This window comes from Diospyros lotus, chromosome 8 (assembly GCF_014633365.1).
Source record: "Diospyros lotus cultivar Yz01 chromosome 8, ASM1463336v1, whole genome shotgun sequence".
NCBI lineage: Eukaryota > Viridiplantae > Streptophyta > Magnoliopsida > Ericales > Ebenaceae > Diospyros > Diospyros lotus.
In genome coordinates, this window is record NC_068345.1 from 11,794,868 (window position 1) to 11,819,987 (window position 25,120).

Genomic DNA, 25,120 nt, shown 5'->3' on the forward strand with positions numbered 1-25,120 from the left:
CATTAGGCTACCAATTGCATCAGAGTAAGGGATCTTACTTATTTCCTTAATGCCTTTGTCATCCTTAGGGGACGGCTTATTCGGCTCATGGGATAACTTGAAGTGTTGAGCAAAGGGAATCGAGACCTCCTTTGCTTCACTCATATTAAACCTTTTAATCAACTTATCTAGGTAAGACCTTTGAGATAATGACAGTTGCCTTTTTTGTCTATTTCTATTGATTTCTATTGCCAAAATCTTCTTAACTTCTCCTAGCTCTTTCATCTCAAACACTGATCTTAATCTCAGCTTAAGATTCTCGATTTCTATGGCTGATTGACTAGCAATCAGCATATCATCTACATATAGGAGAAGATATATTGAAATATTCCCTGGCATATGCTTAAAATATACACAACTGTCATAGGCACTCCTCTTAAACCCTTGGGCCAACATAAAAGAGTCAAACTTCTTATACCATTGCCTAGGGGACTGTTTTAAGCCATAGAGGGATTTCTTAAGTAAGCACACTTGCTCTCTGTTCCCTCTAACCTCAAACCCCTTATGCTGTTCCATTAGAATGCTTTCCTCTAAGTCTCCATGTAGGAAGGCCGTGGTAACATCCATTTGTTCTATAATTAAGTCTAATTTTGCTGTTATTGCTAGAAGAATCCTTATTAAGGTGTGCCTTCCCACAGGTGAGCTTATTAAAGTCTATACCGGGCACTTAGGTAAACCCCCTAGCCATTAGTCTAGCCTTATACCTAGGCTTATCCTCTTTTTCAGCACCTTCTTTAATTTTGAACAACCACTTGCAGTCAACCACCCTCTTCCTTGAGGGTTTATCTACAAGGATCCAAGTCTTATTCTTTATAAGGGAGTCCATCTCAGACTTCATGGCTTTTTGCCATTTTTGAGAATCCTTAGAGTGCATTGCTTCATCATATGTTAGAGGTTCTTCACCTACTGTTTTTCGATTTTGACCCTGATCTACCCCTAAATCTTGGGTCCTTCTTTTCTGATCTTGACCTAACAGCAAGGGCATCTCCCATAGAATTCTTGCCTTTAACCTTATGTTGCAGTTCTTTGGAGTTTAAGGCTCCTATAACATAATCTAGGGACAATTTGTCTCTTCCATGTTTTAAAATGTCAACAAAGGTCTCATAGGATTTAGGCAAAGAATGTAAAAGGACCAGAGCTTTATCCTCATCATCATATTTGATACCTATGTTTTCTAGATCTAGACATAACTTGTTAAAGTTATCTATATGCTCTTGCAATTTTTGACCATCATCCATTTTGAATGAAAAAAACTTGGTTTTCAAGTATAATCGGGTAGATAGTGTTTTGGTCATGTATAGGGTTTCTAATCTCTTCCAAAGGACTTCTACGGTTGTCATCTTGGACACATCTCGCAATACTTTGTCCCCTAGACTTAGAATCAATGTATTGTAGGCTTTCTTGATGATTTCTTTCTTTTGTTCATTAGAATATGATTTTGGCATTTTTTGTTCATCGTCTAAAGCCTATTACAGTCCTAAATTCCCTAGTAAAGCTTTCATTTTCATCTTCCAAAGGCTGAAATCATTATGGCCATCAAACTTTTCTATGTCATATATAGTTGCAACCATTATTGATACTACTATGACCGAGAGACAACAAGAAATTGAAAGAAAGACTTTTCTTGATCCTCGGGGAAGGCTCTGATACCAAGTTGTTGTATTAGACTCACTGGATTAGGCATATAATAGATGAAACAGATCTTTCTCAATCTCTTACCCACTCTCGTATCAACAATATAAGAGATAACATAAACAAAAATGAAGAGAATTGAAAGAATAGAACATTAAGCAAAATCAAACCAACCAAGAAGCTAGCGATTATCCTGGTTCGGATTGCAAGAGATGCAACCCTACATCTAGTAGTCAAACACCCCTAAGAGCAGTCTTTTATTGCCAAGAATGATTAGTACAACAGCTTTTTGATCCCTTTCTTCTATCCCCGAGTACATCAAACCTTCGTTCCCCAAGATTACAAAGCTATGTCAAAACACTAGCGTTTCTCTCAAAACGAAATGACACTTGTTTCAATAGAATGAGAAAATTGTACCAACCGGCTACCCCTCGCCCTCTATTTATAATAGGGGCAAACATCCCAATAAAACTAATTGGAATTTAGATAATTTTGGTTTGACCCCCAAACTTACACTAATTACATTTAGGGTATAATTTCCAACCGCCTATCTAGACCTTAGCCGCTCTATGCCACTATCTTCACTGATCTTCTAGGTTAACTCAAGGCAAACATATCAACAGTATATATTACTGGTTTGGTTATAAAATGAGTTATTTGAAATCCTATAGTTTGGACATGGAACTGGGATTTGATATTTTAGCTTAACCATTTTTATTTATGTCACTTGTACATTGTGATCCTCAATATCGTGGTTTCATGATCATGGAGTGTGCTAGTAAGAGTGTAATCACTAAGGGAATGCATTGCTTATGATTGGCAACTATTATGTTTTTGTTACAAGTTTTAATTAGTTTTTTAGTTGTGAGACACCACAAACAACAACTGTCATGACCCTAAGGGCATTAGTTGTAATTGTTCTTGTATGTATTTTCCTTAGTGTGTAGTTTACTTGGGTTGTTTGTTGTTAGTTGGTTGATAACTGAATTGGGTATAAACAACCTATAAAGAGGTTATAGGTTAGAGAATAAGGGCTGTCAATGAATTGAATGAAACATTTTGATTTCCCTCCCATGCTTCTCTCTCCCTTTGTACGTCTAAAACCTCTCATTTCCTTCTCCATTTCTCCTTCTTTTTGTTCTATTTCCTTCCCCATTCTTTCTTCTTCTCCTAAATTCTTATTCAAACCCTAAGGAAACCCTAGGGTTAAGACAATTGGTATCAGAGTCGAAGATTCTTGGCTGTGATTTGGAAGTTTTAGCAATTGACCAAGGCGGTTCAGTGCAACAAAATTTGATAAGCCAAGTGATTTCTAGTGTTCAGGAAGCCACAATGGAGGTGATAGTCACTTGCGAATCGAAAGCCACCCATTCTTGGAAGTGAATTGAAGCTTGGCCAGAGCAGTGAATTTTGGGCGTTTAATAAGCCTGCGAATTGGAATCGGTTGAGCAATGATCTCAGTTGATTACGGCGGGTTCAAGATTTCGTCAAATTTAGATGGGTCATGGCTTGGGTAGGTGAACACTCAACACAGTCAAGCGACTCTCGATCGAGTCTTGAGAGCGCGTATCCCAGCACTTGCAATTTAAGGTTGGTGATTGGGTAAGAAGTGGACGCAGGCTTGGGGCAATCTTGAATCTGTAACGCAAAATGGAAGGCTGTGACCATGAAGATTCTTGGGCAGAATTGCGGGCGAAGCAAACCAGGTGAAGTGCGTTTCTAGTCTTGGGTCTCAATTGCGTATAACACCCAAGAAAATTCCAACGAAGCTGGGGTTGGAGGTTGAAGATGAAGGATCAAGAATTAGGCTTGATTGAAGTTCAAAACTAATGCTTATTAGCTGAGAAGTTTGGCCATTTCGGAAGCAAATTACGACAATTGGTGATTCTCAATTGTTGCTATTCCAATTGAGATTCACAAACTCAGACTTGAAAGGACTGCGGTGGTGATCAAAGGCAGATTTCGACGAAAGTCGGACAAGTGAATTTCGGTGATTCCAGAAATTGGATGGTGATTGGGTGATTCCGTGTGATCTTGAATGTGCGATTCTGAAGCAAGGATGGAGTGCTGTTTGGGGGTGAATTTGCGAAGGATTTGAACTGAGAAGATGGATATAGGCATTGCAAATACTTGGGATAGTATTGACAACAAATTGAAAGGTTTATCAAGTAAGTTTGATGAATTTTTGATTAAGTCTACCAAGAAGAATTAGGTTGGAGACGAGAGTTACAACGAGGAGTTCAATAAGCTGAAACACGAGGACTCGGTTATGGAGTATTTGATCAAGTTTGAGAAACTAAAAGCACAGGTGCTCCATTCCCATCCAACCTTGAATGAGTCTTATTTCGTATCAAAATTCACTAATGGTTTTAATGATACGCTAAGGCTTATGGTGAATATGTTATGTCCTACTACGATGGAACAAGCGGTGGAGAAAGTGAGGTTACAAGAATTGGCACTAGAAGCCATTTGTAGAAAGCATGGGCTGTCACTTAAAAGTTTTCTTAAGAGCAGCCAACAGGACAAAGGTAATTCAATGGCTACCCTCGGTTTATAGTAAGAAGTTGATGAATTTTCGGCAATGGATTAGGAAATTCAGGAAGTAAACGATAATCCTAATAAGGAGATCTTTTTTGAAGATGAGGAAGTAGAAGATGCTGTGAATTCGAGAAGGGATGTGATCACAATAACTATGGATTTTGAAGACTTCAAGTCTGTTTCTCTTGAAAAAAAAAGGCACTCTTCCAATACCTAATGACAATACAAAGCTAAATTGCGAGGATCTACTGAATAGAGACAAAAAGGAGGAAAAAGCGGGGAAAAAATGTCAACGTGTGGCAAAAGATTTTGTTGATCTTTTAGGCACTACCAAGGAAATCATAGCAGATGATATTGTTGGAGATTTCTTAGCTGCTTAAGAGGTAGAGGAGTTGGTGTTAATTTTAGTATAGGAAAATGAAGGCAGTACTTTAAAAGAGCTTGAAATACCTGTTGAACAATAAGATGCTATTTCCTCTCTCATTCATTAGATAAAACCAAGAAGGAGAAAGAAAAAGAGGCCAAGGGAAGTAAGAGAAAAGAACAAGAAAAGGCGAAGAAGAATTTAGATTGTGAAGGCGTGAATTGGATGAAGAATAGGGTCAGTTGCTGCAAGTTCTTGGGGACAAGAACTCTCTCAAGGAGGGGGGAAATGTTATGACCCCAAGGGCATTAGTTGTAATTGTTCTTGTATGTATTTTCCTTAGTGTGTAGTTACTTGAGTTGTTAGTTGGTTGATAACTGAATTGGTTGGAAACAACCTATAAAGAGGTTGTAGGTTAGAGAATAAGGGCTATCAACGAATTGAATGAAACATTATGATTTCCCTCCCACTCTTCTCTCTCCCTTTGTATGTCTAAAACCTCTAATTTCCTTCTCCATTTCTCCTTCTTTCTGTTATGTTTCCTTCCCCATTCTGTCTTCTTCTTCTTCTAAATTCCTATTCAAACCCTAAGGAAACCCTAGGGTCGTGACCACAACATACAAGGAGCATCTGTCTCACTGTGGGGTTGACTCCATGAATTCCATCTTGCCAGTCATTTCCATCTACGGCCTTGTATCATATCTAAATGTCTCCAACAAATGTGTTTTTGCTCTTTCTTTACTTTTTTTCCTAGATGATTGTTCTATTGCCCCTTATTTACTAGTAGTGTTTGGTTTCATCTTTTATGCATTTCATTTGGCTCAAATCCTCCTTTATTTTTCTTTCTCATGATTTTGCTCTTGTGTATATATATATATATACATACATGTTGAAGGAAGATAAGATGAAGATATGAAAATTGTTTGAATAGAAGTCGAAAGGAGATGAGATGATAAGGAGTATTTGAAATTAAAGAGATAAGAAAGATGAGAAGATAGAGACGAAGAGATAAAGTGGTTCCAAAAAAATAGGATAAAATTACCACTTGAGTTTAAATTCTACCCTATCTATTTTGTAACATATTTGGACTTGTTTTTTGTATTCTATCCCTGCATTTTAGGAGCAAACCGTAGCCTAGCTCATGTATATATATATACTCATTCTAAACTCGATACAAAGTGAGAAAACAAGTGATTTTGTTTAGTCTCCAATTCTACCTAAGGTATTCAGTTATTTTAATTTGTTCATGGTATTAGAGTCACTGATCTTGTGGCTGAATACCTTATCCTTTCCCTTCAACAAATAGTAGCATTCATGATGGCCAACAATCCATCAGCAAGTGAAACCTCCACCATTGATTCTACACCCACTAGAACCGCACAAGTTCTGGTTGTTAAAATGTTGTCTAGAGTATAGGTTAATAAGGTCAGCTATAGCAGTGTATTTTGAGGGTCATTGAAGATTTTAGATAGAAGTTGTAACCCAAACTGTAATTAGTGATGGTTGGGGAGTTAAACTATAAATATTTTAAAGTCTTCATTGGGATATCCCGCCCACTATTATAAATAGAGGGCAAGGGGTAGCAATTGATGTAGAGTGTTCTAATTTTCTGTTTCTATCGAGTGCTTTGTGTATTCTCTGAGAGAAAGGCCATGTGATTAGAATATAGCTTTGTAATCTTGGAGAGAATAATGTGGGTGTACTTGGCCAAGGAAGCACTATTGTTCTGATTGGTTTCTGAATAAATCAAGACTGCTCTTGGGGTGTTTGAAGGCTAGATGTAGGGTTGCTTTAAGCAATCCGAAACAGGATATATCTTGCGCCTATTGTTTAGTTTGTGGTTTGATTGTTTTTTGGTTTTCATTCATTTAAATTATGTTCTTGTTTTCTGTTTATTGTTTTTGTTGGTTGGATTGATTTCGGGTGAGGAGTTGAGAGAATTGGCATTAGGAAACATTGATTGAGTTGTCAAAAGAACTCCTAATCATAACACTGGTTGTTCCAATTTCTTTGGACAATCATACCCTTAAAATTACATAACATAAGCTGAATGAGACTAATTTTCGAGAATGGTCTCAATTAGTTTTGTTGGTTATCAAAGGGAAAGGAAAAGTGGAGTATCTTACCGATGCCACTCCTATGCCAGATGCTGAAGCAACCACCTATGAAGTTTGGGATGCCTAGAACTCAATTGTTATGGCTTGGCTTATTAATTCTATGGAGCCAAAGATAGGTAGGACTTTTCTTTTCTATAAGACAGTCAAGGAGGTGTGGGAGGCTGTGCAAGCACTCTATTCTAATATGGAGAACACTACACAATACTTTGAAATTCGATCAGCCATTCGGACAGCTAGACAAAGTAATCATTCGGTCACTGAATACTATAACATTTTAGCTAAGCTATGGCAGGAGATGGACTTATTTTATGAAATTAGATGGGAGTGCACTGAAGATGGAGTCAAATACAATAAAATGGTGGAGAAAGAACGAGTGCTTGACTTTCTCTATCGACTCAATTTTGACCTAGATGAGGTACGGGGAAGATTACTGGGAACTAAATCATTCCCATTTATCCGGGATGCTTTTGTAGAGGTAACAAGAGAGGAAAGCCATAAGAAAGTAATGATGAGTTCTTTCTTTACCATGGAGAATAGCACCCAAAATTTAGTTGTCGTTGCTTCTAAATTGAAATCAACACCACTATGTGGTGAATCTCAACGAGATAAACAATGGTGTGATAACTGTCGTAAGCCTTATCATACAAAAGACACTGGCTAGAAATACCACGACAAACCAACAAATTGGAAGGCAAAACATCAAAGGAAAAGGACTCAGACAGCCTATGTAGTGGATTCTGAAGAAGGAAGAACAACTAACTTAACCTTGACAATGGATCAACTGGAACTACTATAGTAGGTATTAAACCAAATGAAGGTCACAAAAACACCCGATTTAGTTGAATCTCCAAATCCAACTGTGTCCCTTGCCAAACAAGGCACATCACATTAGTGTTTATTCTCTAAAAATCTATCTACAGATGTTTGGATTGTAGATATAGGAGCTTCAGATCATATGGCAGGTTTGTTACATACATTGTCAACTTATAAAAAGTGTGATAGGGATATAACCATGTCAATGGTTGATGGGATAGTGTCATGTGCTAAAAGGGAAGCATTAGTCTATGTAGCAGGCTTGCATTTAAGATTTGTATTATATGTGCTTAATTTGAAGTGTACCCTATTGTCCATTAGTAAGCTAACAAAGGATATGAATTGTATGGTGACATTCTTTCCATCTTGTTGTGTTTTTCTAGACCTAACTTCGGGGAAGATGATTAGTAATGCCGAGGGAAGAGAAGGTCTTTATTATGTTACAGGAGTAGCCTATACTCCCACTTCATCTAGGTTACATAACAAATTCTCCTTTTTTAATGTCTTAGATTCCAATATATAGTTATGGCACAAACAATTAGGTCATCCTACTTTTAGTTATTTGAAAATCTTGTACCCTTATCTATTTATCAATAAAGGGAGTGATTCTTTCCAATGTGAGCAATGTATACTTGCTAAACAAACTAAAATCTCACATCCTATTCGTTCTTATCAACCCTCCAAGCCATTTTATTTGGTGCATAGTGATGTATGAGGACCAACAAGACTTCCTAACCTAACCAACACCCGTTGGTTTATCACCTTTATAGAGATTATACCAAGGTTTGTTGGGTTTTCTTAATGGAAGAAAAATTTGAAGCTAGCACAATCTTCAGGAAATTCCATCAAATAGTGTGTAATGTTTTTCAATCTTCAATCCATATCTTTCAATCGAATAATGGTGGGGAATACTTCTCAAATGAATTTAACAACTATTTGGGTGAACATGGGATTATTTATCAGAGTACTTGTCCTTATAATCCACCACAGAATGGAGTGGTTGAAAGAAAAAATCACCACCTCCTTGAGACTGCTCGATCCTTGATGTTTTCCAGCTCAGTTCTTACTTCCTATGGGGGGGAGACCATTCTTATAGCTGCTTATCTTATCAATAGACTTCCTTCTAGGGTTCTCAATTGTAAGACTCCATTAAGTACCTTTCTTGCTAGCTACTTGCTTCACACTAGGATGCTTAATTCATTATCACCAACAGTATTTGGTTGTACTGCGTTTGTGCATAATTATTCTCCATCTCATTCCAAATTGGAACCTAAGTCTGTAAAATGTGTGTTTGTTAGCTGCTCTCTGATGTAGTAAGGCTACAAGTGTTATTGTTCTAACACTAGGAAATTCTTTGTCTCTTGTAATGTCTCTTTTCTCAGGAATTAGTACTTTTATTCCCTCATATCTTTGCAGGAGGGGATCACTAATACAGAGCAATACTATATTCGGGCAACGATACAATGCTTTAGCCCATGTTTCATTAGACACGAGTAGTGCAGTGCATTGCTATGAAGGATTATGTACCAACAATTTGTCATTTTGCCTAGAGTTTATATTGTTTGATTTGATGAGTTTTATGTTGGATGTTGACTACCTAATGCAATCTTTGTTATTTGGCCTTGGGATTGGCTGTTGATAGGAATCAACAGGCAGAGTTGGTTGTGAGATACTATCATTGAAATTTTTATGTTATGAGGTAATTACCTTGTTTCATTATGATGAGTAAAATTATAACTAAACTGAGTGACACAGAAATAAAAAAAATAAGGATAGCCATGTTAGGTCTTAGTTTGAGCAGTGCCAATGTGGATGTCAGCAAAATCATCTTTGGCTGTGTATTTAAGGTGGATTCATATGTAAGGGCCAGGCTGATGTATGCAGCCACTTCATTATACTTAGATGAAGTATCTTATTTCAGATAAGTCTATAGACTTGTATCTATAATCATGCTTGCTATGTTATCACTTGCATTTTCTTTTGGTGAATTGTGACACTTTGTGATTTGGTCTTACGTTTTGGTGGTCAATTTGCCTACATATTGACAACCTCAGCTTTCTCTTTTTGCAGGCAAAGCTTGCGATGGACAGCCTTGAAGTTCCTGTTGGGTAAGCTTTCCTTTAATCTTGTCCTATTATGAGACTTACTATCTTTAGGAGGGATTTTTTAACATTTTGACAAGGCCTGGGTTTGCTTATTTCCCTCATTATGCCCTTACAATCTTCGTTAATTTTGATATTGTTGTAAGTAGCCTTTTCTTATTTGGTTTAAGTTGCTACTGTCATAAGTTGTTCTCTTACAACTAATTCATGTCTTGCCGTTAATTTTTTTGTGGAAATACTTTACCATGGTTCTAAAGCTTTGCTAGGTCTCATCATATGTGGAGTAGTTTGCATGTAGGAACAACCTACTTTCAAGATGTGGTCAATGCACAAGATAATACATTAATTTATGTATTAGCAGAAAAGCTAGATAAGTATGAAGATCCGCTCAGAGTTCCATGGATGACCATGGGGTATCTTTAAATAGTGAAAAGAGTGAGCTAAATTCCATCAGGATTTTTGTCTGGGTTTCATTCTTTCTTGGATCTTTAGAAAAATAATATATATTCTTTTCCACAACCCAATTTCTTTATTCTGGTGCTTTTTTTAGTCAAGTTCTTCCTTTGTTGGGGGGGGGGGGGGGGGGGATAATTCAATCAAACTTCTAGTTCATATGACATTATTCTACATCTATCTAACTCTATAGCAGTGTTCTAAAACGCGCTAGGCACTGATCGAGCGCTAGGCTGGTTCCTAGGAAAAATATTCTTGCTTGCTGCAGCAACAACAAGCAATTGTTACAACAACGCTTGCTGCTTGTTGCAACAAGGAGTAGTAACAACAAACTGTTGTTATAACGTTAGCAATGCTTGTTGCAGCAAGGAGCAATCCATACGTACCGGAGGAAGATGAGATTGGCGACAAGAGAGAACGACCAAGAGATGAGATTGGTGGCGACGAGAGAGAATGACCAAGAGATGAGATCGGTGGCAGCGAGAGAGAGAGAGAAACGACCCAGGCGACGAACAACCACAGAGAGAAAGGGAAAAGGGAAGGGGAACTAGTTGTTGTCAAGCCTTTGAATTAGGGTTGGCAATTTCAGTAACTATAGAATGTAAGAACGAGGGAGAGAGATAGAAACAAAGAGAGAAAAGAGAGAAATAAGAAAGGAAAGAGAGAGAGAGAGAGAATCAAGGAAGAGAGGAATTGATTATTCATTCAACCGATATCCCTCCACAATGCTATAGGTTCCTTTATATAGAACCTCTAGCTAATTCAGCAACAACTCTTCTAACTACTTAACAACCTAACAAGTAGCCTAACAACAAACTATTATACAATCAACCCATTGCTACCTATTAATCGACCAACTCCTTTAGTTAGACCTAACGGGTTACAAGGTTAATACCCTCCCAATTACAGTACTACCCCCTAGGGTCGTGACAATCCCCATCCTTTTAAACAATTATTGTCTCGAAAAATTGAAAGTTGCTAATCCTTGTTCTTCATCCAATTCCAGTCTTAATAATCGGATTTATTCTTCTCCTCTTTTTCCTTACTTTCTTTTTTCTCCTTAGCTTTGTCCCATCTTCTATTGCGTTCTGTTGCTTTTGTTCTTGCTGCCAAAATAAAATGTAAACTCTCAGGATCAACATGTTAAGGGTCCTTTTCAATGTCAAAACTCTTTAACCAAATAGTAGCAACCTTTTCTTCCTTCATCATTCGAATCTGGTCCACACCAAGTGAAATGACAACAATACTGTCATACGGCTCGGGATCAAAATTGCTTAAAATGACAAGGTTAGTTTCTTTGGTTGGAATTTCCTTGACCTATGACGATTCAGCTTTTTCCACAATTGAATGCAAAGCATCAATACTCTTAGAATTTGCTTCCTCAAACCCATTCTTGCCCTTAGCTTCCAGTTTTTTTCTTTGGTCTGAGTCCTCATCAGTTGCCTGTCCACCCTCAACAGCTTCTATATTAGCATCCTTAGAGCTATTGTAAAGTTGTTCTGGCCCTAGCTATTCTGTCCAAACTCCTGTAGCAACATGTGGTCCGTTATGAACTTGCGAGCTGCTCTTACAATAATTTCTTGGTGGCAGCCCGTGCTTTCTATAAATGACTTTTAGTGCCACTTCTTGCAACCTCGCCTTCTTCGTCTCTTGTTCCACCGTAGTAGGGCAAAATATTCACACTAAGCCTTAGAGCATCATCAAGACCATTAATGAATTTTGACACAAAATAAGACTCGGTTAAAGTTGGATGGAATTTGAGCACAACTGCTTTCAATTTCTCGAATCTGACCAAATACTCCAAAACCGATCCCTCTTGCTTCAGCTTGTTAAGCTCCTCTATGTAATTCTTACCTTCGATCTGGTTGAAGGAAGTAGAGTATTCTTTAGAAAAACATTCAATTGGAATACTAACCTGAAATTTAAGTGAAACTAGAATCAAAATGTCGTCCAACTTTCTGTTGACGTCCTTGATTGCTTCCTTCATCTCATCACATGTTTCCTCAAATGTTTTCCCAAATGGTTGAGCACTTTCAAGAAGTTCTTCGGCCATCTTGATAGGTTCAATTCTTGAGAATTCACCCTTGTCACAATTTCTTGATTAGCTTTTAAGGATCCCCTTGGCAACTGGAATTGGTTTCGGTAAACCTAATCCGCCTCTTTAGCGGCTTCAGGTTCTGCCAACTAATTCTGCCTCAATTGGAATCCGTCGGAATCAGCCAAAATCTCTTGCTTTGCTCCCAGAGATTACGTCTTGCTCAATGTGCGGTTCTTTGCGGCTTCAAGATTTCTGGACTTGACCAAGAATCGTTGCTCGCCTCCCAAGTCGGCCAATTGTCCGCAATGGAATTGGTCACAATTTGGGTATGCTCTGGCTTCAGTCCTTGATCACTTGAATTTGCCTTCAATTTCCGATCACTACTGATTCAAGAAACCCAACACCGACCACCCAATCACCGACCACTGTCCTTCAATTTTCGATCGCTACAGATTCCAAGAAGCCCAACACTGTGATGGCTTCTGCCCGCCATTGTTGGCTTGAGTTCAGTCCCACCTATGGAAATTTTTGTTCCAATTTCGCGTTCACTTTCGACCTAAGTCGGAATTTGCTTCAGAAATGGCCAAACTTCTCAGACAAGAAGCATCGATCTTGAAATTCAATCAAGATTGAATCTTGAACCTTCACTGATCGCCTGACTCACAACTGGAATTCGCCTTCCAATTCCTATCGGACTCCTAATCCAATTCCGACCCAAAACTGTCGGACGCACTAACACCCAAGAGTGTTGGAATTCAATTGCAACCAAAATCCTTCATCGAACTTCCGTACCAGCCTCGTACCCTTGGTCTGGCTATGTTGCTTCTATCGGACTTGCGTACCTGACCCACCTCATCGGCTGCCAAGACCGCCGGCTCTGATACCGCTTTGTCAAGCCCTTGAATTAAGGATGGCAATTTCAGTACCTATAGAATGTAAGAATGAGGGAGAGAGATAGAAACAAAGAGAGAAAAGAGAGAAATAAGAAAGGAAGGAGGGAGAGAGAGAGAGAGGGGAATTGATTATTCATTCAACCGATATCCCTCCATAATGTTGTAGGTTCCTTTATATAGAGTCTCTAACCAATTCAGCAACAAATCTTCTAACTACTTAACAGCCTAACAAGTAGCCTAACAACAAGCTGTTATACAATCAACCCATTCCCGCCTATTAACCAACCAACTCCTTTAGTTATACCCTAACGGGTTACAAGGTTGATACCCTCCCAATTATAGTACTACCCCCTAGGATCATGATAGCTGCGTGTGACCCAGGCAGCCCATGCCTGCGCGACCCAGGCGGCTAGGCGCCGCCACCGCCAATTTATCGAGCTCGACGCCTAGTGCCTAGGTGGCCGCCTAGGCTGCATTTTCGAACATTGCTCTATAGCACGTTGCTTATAATGAATTGAGGAGGGCTGTGGAAAATTATCATTCAACTCTGACTGTGATCCCATGCTCAACATGTACTTAGAAAGACTTGGAAAGAGTTTTGAAGCAATTTTTATGAATTGGATCAAGGTTCATAAATAAGGATACTCATCATTTTGTCCTTTGGTGGTTGGATGGTTAGGAATATTCTAGGATTAAGATTAAAGATGAATTATATTCTTGGATTTTCCCTCATTTCTTTTCCTGATCTTTGTTGCAAGTTGTAGGATATCTTTATAACAAGTTTCTATAAACTCATGATGGTGTCAGGACCTCGCTATTATGGTAGGAATTAAGCCTTCTCTGATAAGAACTTGAAATAGTTTAGAGATTAGAGTAGAGAGTAGGGAGAAAAGAGGTTAGAGAGAGAGAGAAATAGGAATGAAACAGATTCTGGTATTCTCATTCATGCCTCCTCTCGATGGAGGGGAGTAGAAATATAGGCCGTTTGGAGGGATATTTCCTTGTCAGAGATGGGCCCGCACTTGGCACAAATTCTAACCAGCTGTATTCCTTTTGTCTTCTTCCTATTTGGCTGATCATCACCTTTATTCGGCTAATACCTAAATATCAAAATGGCAGTGTCTAACCTACCAGCTACTACCGAAATGAAGTAATGCCGAAATTCAAAAATGCAACGGAAATAGATGTTGGAGTAACGGTCATTTCGTGACAACTCCCCCTCCGTTAGCCATTTCTTGTCCTCAAGAAATGCTGAGGAGGCTGGCCGCTTGTGGGAACTGCTTGAAGAATTTCGGAAGGTATTCCCATGTGCTGTCTTCCGAAGTGTTGCCTCGCCATTTGACCAATACTTGGATGAGTGGCGCCCCGTGTCTATATATTACCCGCCTATTGATAATGGCCTCTGGCTCGATTCTTGCACTAACCTCCTTGGGAAGGGCTGGTAATACCAAACTCGTTGGTTGAGCTCCCACCAACTTTTTTAGGAGTGAAACATGGAAAACATGGTGAATTTGTGACCCTGGGGGAAGCTTCAATCGATAGGCTACCTTCCCTATTTTGGCCTCAATAGGGAACGATCCATAATACTTGGGGCTAAGTTTAGTGACTTTCCCTCGAGAGATTGACTTTAGATGGTTATACCTCAATCTGAGGTACACTTGATCCCCTATTTTGAACTCCCTCTCGGTCCTTTTTCGGTTAGCGTTCTGCTTCATGCGATTTTGGGCTGAGGCTAGCTCCTGCTTCAACTGCTGTGTCATCTCCCTCTTCTGTTGTAAATACTCCTCCACTGAAGCCACATTAGAGCCTCCTCCTACTGCTGGCAGAAGAGGTGGTTTATATCCGAATAAGGCCTCAAAAGGGGACATCTTAATCGACGAATGGTGGCTGGTGTTATACCACCACTGTGCTAGGGACAACCACTTATGCCACTCCTTAGGTTGCAGCAAACAGACACACCTCAGGTATGTTTCAAGGCTCTAGTTCACTCTTTCAGTCTATTTGTCGGATTGAGGGTGATATGTAGTGGACAAATTTGGTTTTGTTCCGAGAGACTTCATTAGCTCCCGCCACATCAAGCTGGTAAAAATCTTGTCCCTATCAAAGATTATAGTCTTAGGAGCCCTGTGCAATTTAATCACCCTGTCTAAGAAGATCCTAGCTACATCCTGAGCCATGTAAGGATGGGTTAGCCCGATGAAATGGGCAAATTTAGTTAACCAGTCAACTATGACCAGGATGCTGTCCTTACCTTCTGATCGGGGAAGCCCTTCCACAAAGTCCATTGAGATACTAGTCCAAGCCTAGTCTGGGATGGGTAGGGGCTGTAGTAACTCGAGGTAGGCCACTGTCTCCGACTTGCATCTCTTACGTGTGTCGCACCTTCAGACTAGCTCTTTAATCTTTGCCTTAATTCTTGGCCATTGGAATACTTGCTTAACCTGGAGATAAGTATTCTATTCTCCTGAATGCCCTCCCAGTGGAGACTCGTGTAGGGCTTGAAAAATCGTTTCCTTAATCCTTGGATCCTCCCTAATCACAATCCTTCCATGAAATCTCAGTAACCCTTGATTCAGCGTGTAGCCTCCTGTCTCCTGAGCTCCCATCGTCAGCTTTTCTATTACTGCCTTAATTTTGCTATCTCCTTCATAACTGCCAATAACTTCTTGATACTACTCGGGTACCATGGTGGTTTTAGCTGTTAGATCTTCTTCTTCATGACATCAGGACATTGCATCGGCCGCCTTGTTTTCTTTTCCCTTCCGGTATTGAATTTTGTAATCCAGCTCCATCAGCTTGGTCATCCCTTTCCTCTATAGCTGTGTTTGGAGTTTCTGTTGCAATAGGAACTTCAAGCTCTCATGGTTCGTTTTTATAATGAACCTAATTCCCTCCAAGTAATGTCTCCAACAGTCTACCGCCATAAGTACAACCAGGAGTTCTTTTTCGTAGATGCTGAGTCCTAAGTGTTTTGGACTCAATACTTGGCTCAAGAAGGCTAGCGGTCTTCCCTCTTGAACTAGATCTGCCCCTATCCTGGTGCCACTAGCATTAGTTTTTAGAGTGAAAGGCTTATCAAAATCGGGGAGCCCCAACACGGGTACCCTACTCATAGCCCCCTTGAGTTTTTCGAAGGCTTCCTCAGCTTCCGATCCCCAGTTGAAACCTCCCTTCTTCAACAAATTGGTTAGTGGTTTGCTGATAACTCCATAATTTTGCACAAATCGGCGATAATACCCTGTTAATCCTAGGAATCCCCTCAAGGCCTTCAAGGTAGTGGATCTCGGCCAGACCTCTACCTTTCTCGGATCAGTACTGACCTTACCATCTGATATGATGTGCCCGAGGTACTCCACCTGCCTTTGGGCAAAAGCACACTTGGACTCCTTAATAAAAAGCTGGTGGTTTCTTAGGATTTCAAGGGTAAGTTTGAGGTGGACTAGGTGTTGATCGAATGTAGGGCTGTAAACAAGTATATCATCAAAGAATACTAATATGAATTTATGGAGATAGGGCTAAAAAATTATGTTCATGAGGGATTGAAAGGTTACTGGGGCATTGGTGAGCCCGAAGGGCATCACTAGGAATCCAAAATGTCCATGGTGGGTTTTGAAGGCAGTTTTTGGTATGTCTTCAGCTTTCATCCTAATTTGATGGTATCTCGCCCTTAAATCCAGCTTGGAAAAGAATTTGGCATGGTGAAGTTCATCTAATAGGTCCTCTACCAAGGGTATGGGGAATTTGTCTTTGATAGTCATGGCATTTAGTTGTTGGTAATTGACACAAAACCGCCATGTTCCATCCTTCTTTTTGACTAAAAGGAGGGGAGAAGCGAATGGGCTTTGGTTGGGTCTAATGAGGGATTGTTCAAGCATGGTTTTGACCATTTTCTCAATTTCATTCTTCTAGTTGGGAGGGTATCGACATGCTTTAATATTGACTGGTTCTGCTTCTGGTTTGAGGTTGATCTTATGGTCGAACATTTGGGTAGGGGGCAAGGCTTGGGGTTCCCTAAAGAGATCCTTGTAATCCACCAATAGTTTATTAAGAGAATTCAAATGGCATACCTGATTTGGGGTGTGCTTACTGTCAATCCCATTTCCCCCTATAGTGCTAGCTCTTCTTGATCTCCTTTTGCTGCCACCACTGAGAAGAGGTGAGCTATTTGACTCCACTTGCCCTTCAACACTCTTTGCAGCCTCTTTCCTGATATCATTTTACAGGTTCCCATCTCATTTTCCTCGGATAGGGTCATCCTCTTACCATCTTTCTCAAAGGACACCTCCATCCTATTGAAATTGAAGCTGATAGGGTTTACCCCTTTCATCCAGTTCACCCCTAGGACCACATGGCATCCTCCCAGCTAAAGCAATCTCAGGTCGGTTTCAAACTTCTCCCCTTGCATCTCCCAACAGAAATCGTTGCAGGTGAAATTGCTTAACACCCTTTGGCTGTTGGCTATTGTCATGGTCAAGGGAGGGGTCCCCGTGAGCAGGCACTTCAATTTCTTAGCCATGCTTTCATCAAGGAAGCTATGAGTGCTCCCGCTATCTATTAAAATCATGAGGTTGCAGTCCTTAGCTTAGCCTCCTACCTTGATGATCTTGTTGTCGGCCACTCCCTAGGGCGTGTATGGATATCTCCTCGTTGTCTTCTTCTTCATACTCTTCCACACCTTCTTCTCTAGTCTCCTCTTGCCCTTCCTCTCCTTCCAGCAGCAGAATCTGCCTCTTGCATTGATGTCCTGGGTGGTATCTATCTCCACACCCGAAGCATAGGCCCGCCATTCTCCTTTGCTCTCGTTCTCGTAGCTGTTCCCCATAGGGGATGGAGCCCGTTCCTGTAATTGGCTTTCCCACCGTGTTCCCTTTGGTAGCGTCACGGGTGTGACCCCTCGCCCCCATACTAGACGTTTTGGTGTTCGCTCCCCTTGGCAGCTGTCTTTGCTTTTTGATTAAGGCCTCCACCATCATCTCTTGTAAGCGAGCACTCTCAGAAGCTTGCTCGACTGTTTGAGGCTTCATCATTTTTACCATTGGTCTGAGTTCTTCGCTCAACCCACTCATGAAGTTTGATACGAAATATGCTTGCGAAAGGTGATGGTTATGGTTGACCATATACGATCTAAGCTCTTCAAACCTCTTGAGATAGGATCCCACGCTCCCGATCTGCCTTAGCTTATTGAATTCTTCGATGGTGTCTGCTATACTTCTCTCTCCAAACCGTTCACACAACTTCTCAGAGAATTCCTCCCAGGTGTATTCTCTCCTTAACCTCAAGCATCCCTAAAATCACGCATCTACCACCTCATTAATGAAAGTAAAGCAAGATCGCTACGGGGCAAGCAGCGTAGTTCAAAAATTTTGAACCTTACCCCGATCCCGGCGATTGGATTAACGTCAAAATCAAATCATTCACAAATAAATAAATAAATCTAACCTTTAGATTATCGAGTCGTTCGCGGATTTGAGCCGTCCAAGCGTCCGGCCTCTAACTCGTGATACGCGGCACGCGTCCGTTGGCAAGGAGAGTGGAATAGGAGTGCTAGCTCCTTCTCCTTTGCCCGGCTTGTGTATGGACAGAAAAAGAACGTTCTCATTTCGTATTGATGCCAAAAGAAACGGGAAGAGTGAACGGCAATACGTTTTTGAACTCTTGAAAAACGACACCAAAAACCCTCTTCAATTTGGGCAACCCATAAATGGGTATTTATAAGGATCTCTAGGGTTTCTTAAACCCTAATGGACATGGGGCGGCCTATAATTTAGTCCAATTAGAAACTTAATTAAATGAGTTTATTTTAGTCCAACTAGAAATATAATTAAATGGCCCAATCCTTTTATAAGTTTAAATAAAATATTTTGGCCCAAATCTAATTTAAGCCCAAACATAATATTTAATATTTGGTCCAAATCTAATTTGGTCCAAATATAATATTTAATATTTGGCCCAAATCTAATTTAGTCTAAATATAATATTTATTTTAATATTTGGCCCAAATCCAATTTAGTCCAAATATTAACTTAAGCCCAAATATATTTTATTTCCTATTTGCCACTCCAACAAATAGAAAATTATTAAATTAGAAACTCCTTCCTAATTTAATCAATTGCCATTTTAGGAAATTCTTTCCATTATGACGATTTCTCGTCATATCGACGTCATTACGTCTATTTGTTCTTTTTCCGTGAGAACCTACGACAACAAAACTTCTTGCCGAAGTGTCCCACTTAACCATACGTCCACTCTCCTGGCTTAAGCCAGGGATCGTGCCTATTGCGTATGACTCATTAGGCTTCCGAATATGTTGGCAATGTGTCGGTACAAACACATAAGACAAGATTGGCCTCTAGCAAGGCATCATGCCTACCCAATTATTCAGAAGGATTCATAATTCGCAAATAACCTTTCACGAGCATGGTTACTGTGTAATTCGATCATCTCGTCAATGTATCTTATGTGATCTCAAGTATGGCGATGTGTTGCTCGATAACGATCACATGAGTTTTTCTTCGGTCTTTCGGATATTTTCACTTAATTAGAAAGTAAATCAATAACTCCTTATTGATCTCTTTCACCATGGCCATGGATTTAAAGTGAATATCCACTGAAGGCGCCTTAGATACATCATCCTCTATCAAGGGATAGACGAGTCCCATCTTGGTTTTGCACCTATCTCCATAAGCCTCACGATATGCCCAACGATCGCTCACGTGCAGCCTTTATCTAGGCCTATCGAAACGATGTCAAAGCATATCGGTCTTCTTAAGAGATGACCGTGACAACCTCAGGTCCAAGGATTAGTTACACCCATCTCGTATGAGAATTCCATCAACATATAACCAAAATGGATTCTCATGGCGAGTCATGTCTAGTGACACGTTCTCCAACATTGGTCACCTATGTACTTGTCTAGGCATCCCCATGCCTATGGGTGTGAGACCCCCGTTGCTATCACATAGCAAAAACATAGCATATATAAGTCTTACCGCAATTGTTAATATCTATTCTTGACATTGCTATGACTTGGGACGTTTAATGATGTCTAGAAATTATGATGCATCATCTCACATCTTTACAGATTAATCATAGTATACATCATACGGAGTTCTATCTAGTTTCATTCGGTTATTACAATAATAATAAGAAACTAATAGAATGACTTCTTGTGAATTTGAACAACTCCTTATTGAAATAATAAATATGATTACAATTGTCAGTGTACAACATGCCCAATCTGATTGGGTCTAGAGCACCTACACTAACAATTAAAGTATGCAGTGGCTAAGCTCACCCTCTGCATTCTTGGTACGTTGTACCATTCGAACAACCTCTCGCACTTCCTCAACCACCAACGAGGATGAATCCCTTCAAATACTGGGATTTCCATTCGGGGCATAGGGAATCCCGAAGGGGGGTTGTTCTGCTCTTCTCCCCTTCTTCCTCCTGTCCCTTCTAATTCTTCTTGACCTCCTTCTTCCTGGTTAATGATAACTCTTTGTAGGAGGGGTTCATTCTCCTCTCTATGTGGAAAATCTAAAGCTAACCTGATCTGGTTTTGCTGGGTAAACATTATCATGAACTGCTGGATTTGAGCTCCCAGTTCTTCTCGCACCTGCGCGATCGACCCTTCCAATCTCCTTTCGAGTCCCTCCATGGAGTCCTCCACCTTTCGGTCCATAGCGATCAATGCTTTGTGGTTTCGGTTAGCCTCCAACTCTGTCCTATCCATTCTTTTCTGGAATTCTGTCACCGCCAATCCTAGCTGTTGAAGTCACGTCTCCATGTCTTTCATACGAGTCCCTTTCGCCATTGTTTCTTAGTCATCGAGCCTCTGGCCGAGAATCTTTGCTTTGATACCAAGATGTCACGACCTCGCTCTTATGGTAGGAATTAAGCCTTCTCTGATAAGAACTTGAAAGAGTTTAGAGATTAGAGTAGAGAGTAGGGAGAAAAGGGGCTAGAGAGAGAGAGATAGGAAGGAAACAGATTCTGGTATTCTTATTCATGCCTCCTCTTGATGGAGGGGAGTAGAAATATAGGCCGTTTAGAGGGATATTCCTCTGTCAGAGGTGGGCCCGCACCTGGTACAAATTTTAACAAACTATATTCCTTTTGTCTTCTTCCTACCTGACCGATCATCACCTTAATTCAGCTAATACCTAAATATCAAAATGGCAGTGTTTGACCTACTAGCTACTACCGAAATGAAGTAATGTCGAAATTCAAAAATGCAACGAAAATAGATGCTAGAGTAACGGGTCATTTCGTGACAGATGGTTACACTGGTCATATGATGTGTCCTTTGAAGGAATTAAAAAAGGTGATATGGGTAATAGCTTGTATGTTTTTGACTATAAATGGGGAAGTGTAATTTCCTTTTAACTCAATGGTGTGGGCAGGTGATTTGGAGAAGTGCCCTTGATGATGCTTTGAAGAATGATGTTGGCTATAGGTTTAGTGACAGCTTATGACTTTAGCTGTTGGAGAATAATCATGTAGGTACTTAGAGTGGTGGGGGTAGTGAATGAATTTTAGATTTCCTCTATATGGATGGCAATTGAGGGTTGTGTGTGTAGATGTGTGTGGAAGGGGTTGATATAATGAGCTTGGGAGTATCAAAAGTAAGATGTTTATACTTTGTGATGAAGAGTTCTCATGGATAGCTTTCTTTGATTGGATGGCTACACGTGGACAATTTGTGATGCTCCATAACTTTGTTCAAGGGGTAAAGGTTGTTTTGTTTTGATGTTGTATGAGCAAGTGTATAGAGGAGACCTCAAACATCTTCTTGATCATTTTATATACTAGGATGTGGCATGCAAAGCTATTGATTTAGTGCTAGTTAAGTGTCCTAGTGTAGCTGCTGGTGGGGGGGGGGGGGGGGGGGGGTTAGACATATCTATACGAGGGGAGCATGTCACGAAGAGCATTCCTTGTTGTCTTATTTGGTGTCTGTTAAGGGGAAGAATAGTCTTCTTTTGAGGATATCAAGTGGCTAACCTAGATATGAATGTTAAATCATTTGTATTAGGTTAGTCTATTGTCTCAGGTAAAACAGTTTATGTCAGGGATGTATTTGGTATTTCATCTAGTTGTTTGGTTTTTTGTTATATCACTAGCTATTCGGTTATTTTAAAACATTGTAGAGTTCGCCCTTATGTTCCATAAATAAGGGGTTAGGGGCCTTTATTTCTCTCACCGGTTCTTTTATGCTATCTTGGGGGATTTCGAGCGAGTATGTGCTGTGTAAGAGGAAAGCGATTGAGAGTTTTGTAATCTATTCTAAATCTTTGTATAGCTTGGGTATTGGGTTGTGAGAGAGAGAGAGAGTTTATGGGCGGTACATGTAATCGATTATGATATTCAAGATAGTGGAGAAAGGCGCAAAAGTCAGTTTGGTTGTTGGTTTCCTGTAAGGGATATTGAACCAAGATAAATCTCAAGTCTTTGTGTTTTTGTCCTCCTAATTTTGTGCTTTCAAATTCGGTTTTCTTATCTCTTTCGTGAGTGGGTTATTCCGACAGTCTTGAGGGTAGAATGTTTGATTAAGTAAGGCAGAAGATTGGGACAACAACTTGGTATCAGAGCTGGGTTGTCTCTGCTGATCTAGAAACTCAAGAGAAGGAATCAAGTCCCCGTAGAAAGGAATGGCGTCAACTTCATCAAGGTACGATGTAGAGAAATTCGACAGTAATAATGACTTCTCTCTCTGGAAAATTAAGATGGAAGCCCTCCTGGGCAATCTTGGTCTTGAGGAGGCACTGAAAGAAGAGAAGTAAATGTCAAAATCTCCCACGACAGAACAAAAGCAAGAGATCACCAAGAAGGCTTTCAATACTTTAATATTGAGCCTTGGTGACAAGGTTCTCCAAGAAGTATCCAAGATGAAGACAGTAGAAGAAATATGGAAGAAATTAGACAGCCTATACTTAAAGAAAACTCTATACAACCGTCTCTTCCTTAAAGCCAGGGTCTTTACAAGATGAAGACAGTAGAAGAAATATGGAAGAAATTAGACAGCCTATACTTAAAGAAGACTCTATATACGCCTATACTTAAAGAAGACTCTATACAACCGTCTCTTCCTGAAAGCCAGGTTCTTTACATTTAAAATGCAAGATCATCATAAACTTCGAGATCACATAGATGAATTTAATAAACTATGTCTAGATCTTGAGAATATAAATGTAAAATATGATGATGAGGACAAAGCCCTAGTTTTACTTCATTCATTGCCTAGGTCTTATGAGACTTTTGTAGATATTCTACAACATGGTAGGGATAAGCTATCCTTAGATGACGTTATTGATGCCCTCAACTTAAAAGAATTGAGGTTTAAATTGGATGGCAGATCCTCATATGGAGATGCCTTGACTGTAAGATCTAGAAGCCATAAAAGAGACTTCGAAGGTAAGGGAAAATCTAGTTCACAATTTGGGATAGGAAAGAATCCTATAGGATGCTATCTTTGTCATGAAGAAGGCCACATTAAGAGAAACTGCCCTAAGAAAAAGAAAGGATGGTCTTGATAAAGAAAAGGCTGACGGGGTTGTAAATATATGTGAACTAGGGTATGACAATGTTGATGCACTGGTAGTTTTCGAAAGAGTAGACAATAATGAATGGGTCATGGATTCTGGCTGCTCATTTCATATGACACTTAAGAAACATTGGCTGCAAAATTATCAAGTAATTAATGGGGGAAAGGTTTTGCTAGGCAATGATCATGAGTGTAAAGTACTAGGAGTGGGGGATGTAAGGTTAAGATTGCATGATGGATCCTATAGAACCCTTTCTGAAGTTAGGTATGTTCCAGAACTCAAGAGAAATTTGATTTCTCTTGGTGAGTTGGATAGGAGTGGCCTAAAATTTAAGGGTGAGGGTGGAACCTTAAAAATATCCAAAGGATCTTTAGTTTGCATGAAGGCTGTGTTTTAGAATGTTATATACCTTTTGCAAGCAACCACCTTAAGTGGTGAAGCTACAGTAGTTAGCAACAGTATCCAAAATCAGGCAAGGTTGTGGCATTTAAGAATGTCACATATAAGTGGGCAAAGGTTAAAAGAACTTGCTAAACAAGGAATTTTGGGTCAAGGTCAGGCCATTGAATTAAGTAAGTGTGAATCTTGTATTTATGACAAAACTGCCGAAATAAAATTTAACAAAACAACCATTCATTCATTTAAATCACCTCTAGATTATATACACTCAGATTTGTGGGGGCCAGCCCAAACCTTAACCCAAAGAGGTTCACAGTACTTCCTACCAATTATTGATGACTTCTCAAGAATGCTGTGGGTTTATGTCCCAAAAACTAAAGATAATACCTTTGAAGCCTTTAGGATATGGAAAACACTGGTAGAAAACCAAAAGAACAAATCTGTTAAGGCAATAAGAACTAACAATGGGCTCGAATTTTGTAATAGGGAGTTTAACCAAATGTGCAAGGACAGTGGAATTGTAAGACACTTAATTGCCCCTGGAAACCCTAAACAAAATGGATTAGCCGAAAGAATGAATAGAACCGTATTAGAAAGGGTTAGGTGCATGCTATTTCATATAAATCTTCCAAAATCCTTTTGGGGTGAGGCAGTCACAACAGCTGCACATATGATAAATAGGTCTCCATCAGCAGCCATGGACTTTAAGACTCTATGTGAAAAGTGGACAGGTCATAAACCAAGTCTAAACCACTTTAGAGTGTTTGGGTGCTTAGCTTATGCTCATGGGAAGCAAGGCAAGCTAGAACCTAGAGCCAAGAAATGCCTGTTTATTGGTTATCCCATTGGTGCGAAAGGTTATAAGCTTTGGAACCTTGAACCTGAAGGGCCCAGAACCATAGTTAGCAAAGATGTAACATTTGATGAATCCTCTACCATAAAACCAGGATGTAAAGAAACCAACAGGATCTAGAAGAAAAGATAGAGACCATAGATGTGGAAATCCCTGTAATAAGGACTGGTAATCTCATAGAATTATCAAGTAACAATCAAGAACTAAATGAAGGTCCTAGAAGGAGATCAGGACCAGGACTCCACTCAATATGAAGAGAGTGAAGGTGAAAGTGATGCAGATTCCAGTCTAGGGGATCTGCAGACCTTTCTAGATATAGTGTAGCACGAGATAGG

At 39.8% G+C, this 25,120-nt stretch overlaps 1 protein-coding gene across 1 annotated transcript in view; it reads left to right on the plus strand.

The window, feature by feature from the left end:
• Positions 1-25,120, plus strand: part of LOC127807884 (tRNA-specific adenosine deaminase TAD2) — a 71,879-nt gene that overhangs the window by 14,718 nt on the left and 32,041 nt on the right. The window contains exon 3 of the mRNA XM_052346072.1: positions 9,574-9,611. Within this exon, the coding sequence (XP_052202032.1) occupies positions 9,574-9,611 (38 nt within the window). The remainder of the gene's footprint in view (positions 1-9,573; positions 9,612-25,120) is intronic.